The 13,725-nt window shown below is 44.2% G+C and overlaps 1 protein-coding gene across 4 annotated transcripts in view; it reads left to right on the top strand.

The window, feature by feature from the left end:
- The window catches only part of TRDMT1 (tRNA aspartic acid methyltransferase 1), a 73,402-nt gene that overhangs the window by 16,333 nt on the left and 43,344 nt on the right, over positions 1-13,725 (top strand). For 3 of the 4 annotated variants that reach the window (XM_033931279.1, XM_033931277.1, XM_033931278.1), the window contains exon 2: positions 7,635-7,744. The exons of the other annotated variant lie outside the window; for it this stretch is intronic. In XM_033931279.1, coding sequence (XP_033787170.1) covers positions 7,689-7,744 — 56 coding nt within the window. In that variant the 5' untranslated portion in view covers positions 7,635-7,688. The remainder of the gene's footprint in view (positions 1-7,634; positions 7,745-13,725) is intronic. 4 annotated transcript variants of the gene reach the window in all.

Raw genomic sequence — 13,725 nt, 5'->3', positions numbered from 1 at the left:
ATTTTAACAAAGGTAGTAGAGCTATGAGTTTGCTATAGACCAGGGGTAGGGAACTCCGGTCCTCGAGTGCCGTATTCCAGTTGGGTTTTCAGAATTTCCCCAATGAATATACATGAGATCCTATTTGCATGCACTGCTTTCAATGCATATTCATTGGGGAAATCCTGAAAACCCGATTGGAATACGGCTCTCGAGGATCAGAGTTCCCTACCCCTGCTATAGACTCTCTGTAAGATTAGCAAGCAGCTAGTTACGAGTTGTGACAGGATAATGAAAGGTTAGGCAAGGTCGTGATGATCTTGATAAAATGATTACATATAGTTGTTGAAGACATTTTTCAAAGGGAACCAAAGTTAACCAGAAATAAACAACCACATCATCTTGCATAATGACAATGGAGAGAACATTTTAATATGAAATGCAAAATTAACAATGTTTCAGCTTTTTTTGTTTTTTGTTTGCCCTAAAGGAAAAAAGCAGGAGTGCATCAGTTTTGTATCCTTGCAGTCATGTACGAACTGGGGCTGTCATCAGAGAGCAGAAGCGTCTGGTATAGCTTGATAATGCACATATCATTTCAGTACAAGCTGCTGGTTACTCAGCTAAAATAAAACAGACCTTTAGAGTAGTAGACCTGCTTGATGTCATTTACAGCTAAGTTGTTTTGAAATTGAAGGATTTAAGTGTTGATGAGAATTTTGTGGGAAATTGCAAGTCCTCTACAATTTATGGAAATACACAGTGACAGACGCTGTGGATCATATTCTATAAATGGTGCTGTAAGTTAGACAGCGGTAGGTGTCCTACTGCTGCCTAACTTGATTGTTGTAATTGGCTTTAATTGATGTGGTAATTGACCACATTGTTTAAAAACAATTAAAAACTCATTGTAAAAAAAGTAGGCACCAGGAGGCGTCTACCTTCCAGGCACTGCTCCCTCACTCTGAAATTCTATCCCAATCCACAAAAGTGAAGAACCTCTACTCGAACGCTTCAGGTCAAAACTGAAGACCTTTCAATTCAAAGACGCCTTTGAAATATGAAACTTTTTTTTTCCCAACAGACTATTTCAGACAGGATTCCCACTCCCTACTGTTCTATTGATTTAATGGATTTCTCCCCCTAACCTCGTTTCCTGTACATTAGTTAGTCTCTTGTACGAAGTCTGTATACCGCTTAGACTTATGACAAGTGGTATAACAAATTTTAAATAAATTTGGAAACTTGGAACATGTCTACAGCAGGATGCCTAACGGCACCTTACATCTAAATGGGCGTGGTTAGGAGTGGAGTGGGACTTAGGCGCAGTTAGGCACGATTTACTAAAGAACTTAGGGCTAGATTCACTAAGCAAACCGATCATGTACCGATTGGTTTGTGACCTGATTTTACTCCGGCCTGATTCACTTACCTCTCTGCCAATCCGATTGTGATCCGTGCATGCAAATGAGGGGAACGGCATGCAAAGTAGGCAGGGACGCGATTCACTAAACAAATTTTGCAAACCGACTGGGCTGGCCTATCAACACAAGAAGCGACTGCTGGGGACCAGTCGCAAGCATCCTTTCCCACTCTCCAGCTCCATTGCCGCCCTGCTCTCTGCTGACCCAATCTCGCTGCCTTTACTCTGCAGAAACCCTGGGGTTGGATTATGGGGGAGAGCAGTGGCTGTTGGCCGCATTTAGGGATTGTTTAGCTCCTCTCGCCGCCCTGCTCTCTGCCCTTCTCCTGCCTTTCAGCCCCGACTTTCAGCCTCACCGCCCTGACTCTCCTCTTGCCGCTCTGCTCTCTGCCCCAAATCCAAACTCCCCCTGCTTTCTGCTGCCCAGACTGATCTCTGCTGCCCCGACTCTCCTGCTCTCTGCCGTCTCCCCTGAAGTGTGAGCCCGTGTGTTTAAAGCGGGGCTGCACTACGCAGTGCAGCCCCACTTTAAAACTGCAAGCTCACCCTGCAGGGAAGGCAGCAGAGAGCAGGAGAGTCAGGGCCAGTGAGTTAGCCTTTTAAAGAGGCTGCTGCTGCCGGGGATCACCCTTCAAGAGAACTGATGGTAGTTGAAGAGATAGCAGGAGAGTTGGGCCCCTCCCCCCCAAAAAAACCCAAAATGCAGCAAAAATGAACACCGAACGCATGTGTAGACCATGTACAGGGAAAGCAGATGGTCTGCGCATGTGTCAGGATCGCACACTAGCAAGCCGTGCGGTTGGAGGGGGCGTTCCTACGATCGCCCTCATCTTAATTTGATTTATTTGGGAATTGGTTGGGCCTGTACGGATTGGCCGCGGATTGTGCACACAAAGCTGGTAAGTGAATCTAGCCCTTAGGCGTTTGCAGTGTAGGCCAGTTAACATGCTGGCCTACATTGCAGGTGTGTACATTTTTTTCTTAGGTGTCATTAGCTGTGATTCTGTTAATGGCGCCTGAGCGTGATATAAAAAATAAATATGCGCACTCTTGGATTTGTTCTTGCAGGATCACACAGTCATTCAATCATAACTGGACATATGACAAAATCATAAGCACAAAAAGTGGAGAAAAACAGACCTCATACACAGACTGCCAGGACTACACTGTACCCTAAGCAGTCTATATCATCACGATTCTGAAAAAAAACTCCACACACAGATATATTGTAAATTTTAATGTATTCAAAAACTTTTACTTTCAAAATAGGTGCTTTCAAAATAGATGGTTTCAAAATCAATTGAATCAGTGTGTTCACTGCAGAAAACTTTCAACACGCAGCTATAGGTGAGGAAATCACAGTCCAATTTAAAGTCCACTGTTTTAACAAGCATATAAGCAGCATGAAAATAACACTTATCTGAGTCTATGGCCACAAACAATTTCTTCTTCAGACGCCACATATGTGGCGTCTAAAGCGTGATAGACATACGGCCTGCATCCATTTTTGTAGATGCTGCCGATTTAGGCACCATTTAGAGCATGGGTGTCCAACCTTTTGGCTTCCTTGGGCCGCATTGGCCGAAAAAAATGTTTCTGGGGGCTGCACAAACGCTGAAGTAAGACAGAGGAGGGAGCCGGCAAGACGGTAAACACCCGGGGGCAGCAGAGGAAAACATTGCATCGCCCTTGACCAGGGCTGCACAAAATATTTCATGGGGCCACATGTGGCCCGAGGGCCGCAGGTTGAACACCCCTGATTTAGAGAATCTGACCCTTTGTGTTTGTGGTTCAGATCACTGTGGAATTTCAGGAAATGCTATGATACTGCTACTTTCTGCAGTAATCTCAGAATTGTGCTGAATTACACTGGATATACAGTGTTTCCCCGAAAATAAGACAGTGTGTTATATTAATTTTGGGTCCAAAAATGCATTGGGGCTTATTTTCGAGGGATGTCTTATTTTTTTTATGTACAACAATAATCTCTCCCTTCCTCTACTCCACCCCAGTTCTTCCTCTTTCCTTTCTCCCCCTCCCATGTGCAGCATCTTTCCTTCCCTCTCACCCATCCCTTTGTGCAGCATCTTTCTATTATTCCCTCCCATCCCCCTGTGCAGCAGAACCCCACCGACCCTCCCACTGTGGCACAGCAGAGGGAAAGCCCCAGTGGTGAAGACCATGAAGCAGCACGTTCAGTGCACTGCCATCGTTGTTGCTTTAGGAAGCCTCGGAGTGGAGCTATGTCAGGTTTCACTGGGTGGGGGGTCGCTGAGTTGACGAGAGCAAATTTTTAATTTTTTTTTTTTTGAGTGAATCGGGCAGCACTAGTGTCGAGAATGGAGTCAGAGAGCGTTGGGGACATTTGGCGGTCTATCTTAACTATGGCTTATTTTTGGGGTAGGGCTTATATTAGGAGCATCTTTAAAAATCATGCTAGGTCTTATTTTGGGGAAAACAGGGTAATATTTGAAGTTTGTAATATTGAAATGGTGGGTGGGGGCTAAGAGAAAGGGTATTCAGCAAAAAGGCCACAAAGAAAAACTTGGGGAAAAAACCCCTCTTCCTCCCCCCCAATATTTTAAAATCATAAGCCACATGTTTGCAAAACATAAAAAAATGTGTTATAATTACATTTGGTCATCATATTTGACAAAAACATTTTGTAACCATTTTGATCGGTTTAAATAACCAACTTGGGAATGCTGCTTTGAATGCGCTAGTCTGGTGATTTATCTTGCAATAGAGTACCAGAGGTGTTTTGCTTCCAATGAGTATCTGAACAACACTTGAAGGTGCCATACTTCAGTGAAAGATAAATAACTACAATACCAGATGCCATTTAGTGGAGGGAGGGGGGTCATCAAGCAGTGTTAGGGGCTTAATTCATATTATTTTGGCTTTAAGGGGATTTAAATGGCCTTTATTTATTTATTTTTATAGCCTGTCCTCCGCAGGAGCCCAGAACGGGTTACAAGAATACATACACAAAGTTTTCAGGAACAGCTTGACTAAAACTACTGTGCTGATATTTAAGTTGCTGCGGGTTAGATAGTAATGCGATTCAAAATATACAAGTGCATGTTTTGCATATCATTATTTTGCAGATACCCTAATGTGGCTTGCAGTGATTCACCAGAAGTTCTGTTAAGGCTCAAAAATCACTAAAATAAAGCTGGGGTTATTCCACCATCTGGGAGTATCAGGCTGATGCTCCCAGAATGGCATAGCAAGGTCCTCTCAACTTGAACCCATGCGGCACAGGGTCTACCTACCCCACAAGTACAAGCCTCTCAGTCCCCCATTCTCCTAACTCTAAAATAGTTCTCACCTCCCAGAGGGCTACCTTGCTATCACTGGGGGTCCTTTGGGGGTCCTGGTGCATCTTAGGGGAGGATCAGGAGATTTTTCAGACAGGAGTGATGTCCAGCACCAGCTTTAATATGGCACCCCTAGTGGTAGTTTCGCATGTCTACCACTAAAGTCATATATCCATATAAGGAAATCGTTCTTTATATGGAAATATAACCCTAGCAGTTGTTGCACCATTTTGAAGTCAGCACCAGACTGAGAAGAAATGACTGGGCATTGCTCCTGCCCAGACCCCCAGAGATACCCCCAGATACCCCTCTGTCTTAGAGGTGGAGTGGAGGGTTTGCACATGTGGGTGGGGGAGGGGGCTGCTATGCTGGCCTAGGAGCAGCAGGCCAATGCTTCCAGGCTAATTAATGTTGCTCATGAGGTGGCTCACAAGCATAGTAGTTCATTTGACCCAGTATTCAGCAGTACCAAGATCCCATAGGTTGCGGAATCCAGGACATCAGGGTGTGGTAGAAGGTTTTTATTTGTTTGTTTGTTTTCTTACCATACCTTGATGAATTCCCCCCTTTAATGTTTTCCACATTTTCTGGCTGCTTTAAAAAATATATACATGCTGCTATTTTATCATTAAAAAAAGAAATCCTATCTCAAGTGGCTGAAATGTTGAATAGTGGCTTGTGGCCTGTAGGGGGCGATATCTATGGTACGTTAATGGAATGGACAGTGCAGGACATGATGGTGCAGTATTTTGTGGAGTTTTTCTACAAAAATGCCTGCTTTTCATATGGTTCTGGGTAACTCTAGTTAGATATAAGCATATGTGTTAGTTAAGGCCATGCCCAATAGAAGCGTACAAAAAGTTGGTGAATAAAAATCTGAATATGGATGTAGCCAAGGCCAGAAAAACACACTACAGATTAATATTAAGGAAAAGCATAATAATATTCTCCTTATGTATTCTTCTATTAAGCCAGATCATAGAGGAAAATTAGGTAATGCGTAACATACATGCATAGAGTTATTAAGAACTCCATCTTGGCTCTCTGCTGTTCTTTGTCCTCTCTGGTTCTTTGTTCAGCTTACCGCCTTAAGCCTCATGGTCAAATTGATACCAGATGTGCTTAGGCTGTTTAGGAAGAGCATATTAGATTACGTATCCCAAAATGGAGTATAACATGTATTAAGTGTGTTGGACATGTGAAAGGGGCCCCGAACGAATGAATGATATGTGAAGGATTACTAAACATGAGAGTGGGAATGGTTAGAATCAGAAACGCTGTAGCAGTCTCCAACAAAGGAAGGGAGGGCACTTGTAGCCCACACTTAGGAAAGTGTGTCAGTGAAGCTTCCAGTTGTTCAGAGAGAGGGGGAATACCCCTCCTCCTTTTCTGTGCTGACAGGGAGAGACAAGAACTTCTCAGCACTTTTTAACAAATACAGGTTCTCTTGAAATGTCCTTTTTGAGAAGGACAAAAAAGAATATTGGATATGTAATAATGGGTTTATGTATATTCAGAAATGAATGTAAACAAAAATATGACTTGAAAAACTTTGTTTTGAGTGTGAAAAATATGTAAAGGAATTCCTTTGACCAAATCTAAGGACAGCCTCTGTTAGTGGATTGGCTGACAGCCAATGATGTCAAACTGGACTGAAGATATATATTGGGGAGCAACGAATTATCGAGTTGAAATCTTTGTCAGGAAGGCCAGCGTTTGGCGTCTGTAAAGATTTCCCAGATTACGCAATAACCTTTTGAGGTCCATGATGACAATTAATAAACGAAATAACTATTTTAATGAAATTTGCGTCATGTGTTATTTTTCATGTACAGTGGAACCTTGGTTTACGAGCATAATTTGTTCTAGAAGTATGCTCGTAAACCAAATTGCTCGTATATCAAAGCGAATTTCCCCATAGGAATGAATGGAAACTCGCTTTGATTCGTTCCACCAACCCCCCCCTCCCGAGGCTACCAGCGCTGCTCCAATCCCCCACCCCCCTGAGGCCACGGCCGTTGCTCCATATCCCCCCCCCCCCGCGATCCGGCATTCCCCCTCTCCCCGCTCGAGTCACACACCCCCTCCGCGATCTTACATGCTCCCCCGAGCACCAAAACGATATCCCTTACCCCGATTGGGCACCAGCACCAACGCACAGGACATGCCGGTGCCAGTGCCCGAAGATCCTCCCTCTTCTGTGCTGGGCTGGGCGGTGTATCGGCGATCCTTCCTCTTGCTTGTGCTTGGCTGGACTGGGCCTTGAGCATTTGCGCATGCTCAAGGCCTTCTGGTCTCGCTCTCTCCGAGATTCTGAATCTGAGAATCTCGGAAAGATGTCTCGGAGAGATGTCCTGTGCCGGGGTAAGGGATATCGTTTTGGTGCTCGGGGGAGCATGTAAGATCGCGGGGGGGGATGACTCGAGCCGGGGGGGGGGGGGATGCTGGACCGCTGGGGGGGATGCTGGATCGCGGGGGTGTCACTCTTAAATCGAGTCAAACTCACTTTCCGAGGCACCGATTTTACGAATGTTTTGCTCGTCTTGCAAAACACTCTCAAACCGGTGCACTCGAAGTTTGACTGTACTTTTTACACACCTAGAGCGAAAGCTAGCCGCTTACGGCTGCTTAGTAGGCATGTGCCGCCATGTTCAAATGTATATAGTAAATTTAGTGGTAAGGAAGATGGAAATCTTCAGATTATGTCATGAAAAATGATAATATACCGTACTGCATTTATAAAACCCTAAATCAAAAACACATTTTTTTCATGATATAGTGGGATAAAACTAGGTTTTTAAATTTTACTTGACTTCTGCGGAGTACAGAAAACTAGTTATTGTTTTCCTTGTGTGTTCAGTGACTGCCTTTATTCTTCCTGGAAAACACAAAACCTACATTTGTAATTGCAGAAAGTGGCATTGCTGCAGAGGTTGTTGCAGCAGTTGATGTGAACACAATTGCTAATGAAGTCTACAAACATAATTTTCCCACTACATCACTCTGGCCAAACACCATTGAGGTGAGTCATAGGGTTTCTCAGGTTATGTGAATTCAGTGGCTTGGAAGCACTTCAGTCACCTTATACACTGTGTTCTCGTACTTTACCTCAGCAAAGTTGGAAGAAAAGAGTATTTGAAATGAAAGGGCGAATATGTACATTTTGTTACTGTGCATCACAAGTTAAGCTTTATACTTAAAGTTTAGAGAGTGTTTCAATTTGTAAACCACTTCTAGCTCTATTTCTTACAGGGAAGATGTGGTATTTAAGACCAGGAATTAGAGTAGAATAGATATCATCTGCAATGTGTTACATGACATTTGTTTTGTGCCTTGTGGAAGGAGGAAGAAATCCCTTCAGAACTCCAGTAAAAAAAAAAAAACCAACTCTCTACAAAAACAAATATATTCCAGTCCTATATAGAAAATCTGTCAGTAATAGAGAAATTCAAATACAAGATATCAGAGATGTACATTTCCCAAAGTTGATGCTTATAATTTAATAGATTTAGAAAAAAAACATACATTTTTCTACCTTTATTGTTTTAGCATTGCTTTGGTTCAAGTGTCTTTTCTGTTTGTTTGTTTTTTTTGAAGGGTTTCTATCCTTTTGACATTTCTTTTCTCTCTCCAAGTGCACCATCTATTTTTCCATTGTGTCCCTTATCTAGCATCTCCCCTAAGTGTGTCTATCCCTATGCTTTTATGCCCAGCATCTCTCCTCCCCTTCCCATGTCCAGCTTCTCCCTTCTCCTTTTTCTCCTGTACCCTTTACCCCAGCATCATCATTTTCCCTCCTTACTCACCTGCTACCTCTACCTAGCCCCTTCCCTACTGTGGGGCTAGAATCTCTCCCTCTTGCACCCTGAATCTCCTCTCCACCACCAGTGGTTAGGTATCTGTGTCTTCCTCTCTTCACCCACCCCACCCCCTTTTTGATCTGGCTCACTCTCAGTTTCTTCCTTCACTCCCTGGTCCAGTATCTCTCCTCTGTCCCTGCCCCCTTACAGGTCCATTATTTCTCTGTGCAGGTCTGGCCTCCCCCCCCCCACCAATGGATTAAGCATCTTTCTCTTTGTTTTTCTCTCCTCTAATATGGGTCTGCCATCTCCTTCCACCCCTCCTTTATCCCACAGTCCTTCCCAAAGTGGCAGTGGCCCTGCCAGGATCTTTCCTGCATCTACCTACAGGAAGTGACATTATAGGAGGCAGACAGGGCAGAGGAAAAGCTCCGGTGGGGCTGACTGCAGGCAGCCTGTTTACAGCATTGCCCTTTCCAGCCAGCTGCTGCCACTTTGGGAGGGCCATGGGGGAATGGAAATGCTGGACACATGCGAAGGGGGTGGGGCAAAAGGAGATGCTGGCCACATAAGAGGAAGGGACAAAAGAAGATGTGGGACACAGGAGATGCTGGACACATTCAAGGTGGGAGAGGGCTTGGAAGGAGAGCCAGACCTATGCGGGGAAGAAGGGGGAGAGTGATATCAAACACTGTGGTGGAAGATAGAAGGTTAGGGTTGAAGAAGGCAGTGGGGATGGAGAGCAGAGGGTTGCAGGCAGCCTCTATCATTGGATGGTCCTGGGCATTTTGCCAGATTCACTTAATGGTAGCTAGGTCCCTGGCTCAGCAGGAAATTTTCACTCCCTAACAGGAGTGCAGGAGATGAGCCACAAAAATGGGAGTCTGTCGCTTAGTGGGAAATTTGGCAGGTCTGAAATCCTAGAAGTGTACATTACTGACTAGCAGAAAGAGAGAGCATGCAAAGCAAAGGCTAAACTAAACATAGAAAAATGGAGCCAGATAAAGACCATATAGCCTATCCAGTCTGCCTATCTATGCCATCTACTCTTCCTTTCACTCCGTTTGACATCCTATGAACTTGTCCGATGCTTGTTTGAATTCAGATATAGCTTTTGTCTTCAGCACCTCCACTGGGAGGATGTTTCACAAATTCCCCACCCTTTCTTCAGGTTACCTTCGAGTCTATCCCCTTTCACCTTCACTCTATGCCCCCTCATTCCAGAACATTCTTTCAATTTAGAGACTTAACTTCCTGTGCATTTATAATGTGTGCGTAATTCCGAGAAGTCCAGAAGCAAGGTCTACTCAGAGATAATGCTCAGCAACCACTTGCAATTACCAGAGATGTCAAATTACCCAGGTCCAGGCTGTAGATTTTGGGCCAGTCCTGGATTTCTGCTGCATTGTAAGACTTGTGGCACTGATTTCAATGGACAGGATCAGGCACTACCAATCCAATCCTTGGTTTTATATACCGATTCATCCATCCAATAGGGCTCGACTCGATTAACAAAATAGTCACAGAACATAATAAAGATATTAAATGAGAACCTCATCCCCTACAATCATTAATTTAAAGTGGAAGAATCAGGAATTTTTGGAATAGGTAAGCTTTTAGCACTTTCCAAAAGGTTAATAGGTGAGGAAAAAGTCTAACTCCTGAAGGAAGTTCATTCCAAATTTTTTGGCCAGGACTCGCTTAGCATCTCAATTACAGTTATATTGTCTATGCCTCTGAGCAGTTAAAAACATTTCTAGAGCTAAATAAATTATAGTTGGAATATAATTAAAGATGAATGGAATATCATGTTAATATCTGTCTTATGTTACATTTAACTGCTGGAGTTTGAAAGGGCTAAAAATATACAATACAATTCTTCTCAATATTTTAAACAGTTGTCTAAAGATTTTCAGCTTCTTTGTCCACATCAAAGTTTGGTTACTGTGTCAAAGATGCCAGCTACAGCTGTGAATTCATGATTAAATTAAATATAAACTAAGAAACAAACAAAGTTTTTGCCAGTGGAAGGGATATAAAAAAAGAAAACAGGTACTGTGAGTTCTAAAATAGCCCCTCTAACCCCCCTTTTACTAAGGTGCGCTACCCGATTAGCGCGCAAACTGATTTAGCGCATGCTAAAGGCAAACACGTCCATAGAATATAATGGATGCGTTGGCGTTTAGCGCGCGCTAAATCAGTTTGCCCGCGCTAATCGGTTAGCGCACCTTAGGGGTCCTTTAATCAAGGCGCGGCAGCCGTATAACGTGTAGAATACCGCGCGTTAAACCGCCTGCCGCGCTAGTACCTAATGCCTCCATTGACGAGGCGTTAGGATTTTAGGCTGCCGCGGGGGTTAGCGTGTGATGAAATGTCCGACGCGCTAACCCCGCTATCCCGGCTTGATAAAAGGAGCCCTTAGTAAAAGAGAGGGTATGTGTATAGACAGCTGTATCAGATTCCTATCTCTTTGGCTGGTTAGTAGTAGAAAGTAAGCCAGTATTTTGTAGACCTTTTGAATAGGACCTCGTGGGAAACAGACAAATAACTCCCCCCTGCACGGTTTTTAGCACCGGCTGGCTCACTGAATGCTCTGCGCTTCTCTGACGGTCATGGAAGTTCCTGTGAGTGTTGGAGCAGCACAGAGTTTTCAGCGTGCTGGCCAGCGCTAAAAACGCCTTGTATGGTTTTGTAAAAGTAGTGTGCAAATCAGATTTTATAAAACCAAGCGCTCTGAAAAGTAATTGCATTTCTTGCTACAACAAATATATTTTTCATTACTATTCAGTATTTCTTAATTTTTAAAAAAAATTGTCTGTCACTCAAAATGTGTCTACTTATTATCTTTAAAACCTTACCCAGTTTGTTGTTCTGATTTATTGCTTTATTTGTGGTGAGTCTCTTGGTTGAATTTTAAAGATTTTCCATAGATCAATTCACTTTGTTTGCAATAATCCTAGTGCCCTGTAATCGATTGTATGCTATCTATTTAATTTCCCTTAAGCAAATTGCTAAATCAATAGTTAACAAATAAATTGATCATCTGTCAAGAACAAACCTGTTCACCAAACTTCCATTATGTCATTAAGAAAACCCTTTGCTTAGTGGCCTTGTGAATTTCTATTTGAAACTTCTCTGATTAGCTTTTGTGCATTTCTTATCTTTATCACTGACCTTCAAAGGAAAGTGTTTTGACCTTATCAGCAGAGGGTACCACCTTCAGTTTTAGTGAGGAGACTGGGGCAAGGTACAGAGAGAATCACAATAGTATATGCAATGCATAATGTCATATCTCTGTGTGACATTGGTGTGATGCAGCAGAGTATTTCATCACTGTAGAAGCCTACTTGTGTGTTTTTCTGTTTCTTTCTTCCCATCATAAGAACATAAGAGTTGACAAAGTAGAGTAGATCGAAGGTCCATCAAACCAACAGTGGTCATTTATACAGTGTTCCCGCTAAGCTGCGCTGGCGTGCGCTGGCGCACAAAATATTAGGTCGCAGCGCACAAGTTTCTCGTCACAGCGCAGGACCGGCAAGATTGACTCATTTGAACTTCTGCAAGATCAGCATCGGAAGCGTGCGCTGGGCCGGAGAGATCTTGGGGAGCCTCCGACAGTGGCTTTCTCCCCTCTCTGCAGCTCTCCTTTACTTCCCAGCGCAGCGATTCACAAAGGCAGCCTCGGGGCTTTTGCTGAGTCGCGGCTGCCTCTGATGATGCAACTTCCTCTTTCCTCAGAGGCGGCGCGACACAACAAAGGACCCGAGGCTGCCTTCGTGAATCGCTGCGCTGGGAAGTAAGAAGAGCTGCTGGGAGGGGAGAAAACCACTATCAGTCTGGGAAGCTGCTGGGCAGGGGAAAAAAGGGACAGCTGCTACTGGAAAGGGAGAAGGAGAGATGCTTCTGGGAGGGGAGGAGGGAAAGGAATCTGGGAAGCTGCTGGGCCAGGAAAAAAAGGGACAGCTGCTACTGGATAAGGAGAAGAAGGAGAGATGCTTCTGGGAGGGGAGGAGGGAAAGGAATCTGGGAAGCTGCTGGGCAAGGAAAAAAAGGGACAGCTGCTACTGGATAAGGAGAAGAAGGAGAGATGCTTCTGGGAGGGGAGGAGGGAAAGGAATCTGGGAAGCTGCTGGGCTAGGAAAAAAAGGGACAGCTGCTACTGGAGAGGGAGAAGGAGACGGAGAGATGCTTCTGGGAGGGGAGGAGGGAAAGGAATCTGGGAAGCTGCTGGGCCAGGAAAAAAAAGGACAGCTGCTACTGGAGAGGGAGAAGAAGGAGAGATGCTTCTGGGAGGGGAGGAGGGAAAGGAATCTGGGAAGCTGCTGGGCAAGGAAAAAAAGGGACAGCTGCTACTGGATAAGGAGAAGAAGGAGAGATGCTTCTGGGAGGGGAGGAGGGAAAGGAATCTGGGAAGCTGCTGGGCTAGGAAAAAAAGGGACAGCTGCTACTGGAGAGGGAGAAGGAGACGGAGAGATGCTTCTGGGAGGGGAGGAGGGAAAGGAATCTGGGAAGCTGCTGGGCAAGGAAAAAAAAGGGACAGCTGCTACTGGAGAGGGAGACGGAGAGATGCTGCTGGGAGGGGAGGAAGGGAAGAGAGTTACTGCTGGACAGGAGGCTGGGAGAAAGAAAGAAAGGGGGCAGGCAGGGAAACAGAAGGAAAGAAGAGAAACAGAAAAAAAGAAAGAAAGGTCAGGGAGAGAGGAAGAAAAAGTTGGGGGAGGGAATGAGGTGTGGAGGAGAGAAAGCATACAGGCTGATAGAAGGGAAGAAAGATTGGATGCACAGTCAGAAGAAGAAAGTGCAACCAGAAATCACCAGACAAGGTAGGAAAAATGATTTTATTTTAAATTTAGCAAAGTGGAGGCAGTATTACCACAGTTTTCAAAGGAATTTGCCCAAATAACTTAATAGTTAACTGGGTAAATTCCCAGAGATGAAAACTTCCCTTCACTTACTATGCACAGTTCTGAATTTATATCTGCTGTCTATATTTTACAATATGGTCCCCTTTTACTAAACCGCAATAGTGGTTTTTAGCGCAGGGAGCCTATGAGCGTCAAGAGCAGTGCTGGGCATTCAGCGCAGCTCCCTGCGCTAAAAACTGCTATTGTGGTTTAATAAAAAGGATGGAGGGCATATTTGTCTATTTTTGTATGCTATAAAAACCAAATACAGAGAGAGACTGAGAGCTGTTGACGAAGAG

Source organism: Geotrypetes seraphini, chromosome 2 (genome assembly GCF_902459505.1).
Source record: "Geotrypetes seraphini chromosome 2, aGeoSer1.1, whole genome shotgun sequence".
Taxonomy (NCBI): domain Eukaryota; kingdom Metazoa; phylum Chordata; class Amphibia; order Gymnophiona; family Dermophiidae; genus Geotrypetes; species Geotrypetes seraphini.
Note: the sequence above shows the minus strand (reverse complement) of the source record. Positions and strands in the feature narration are given on the sequence as shown.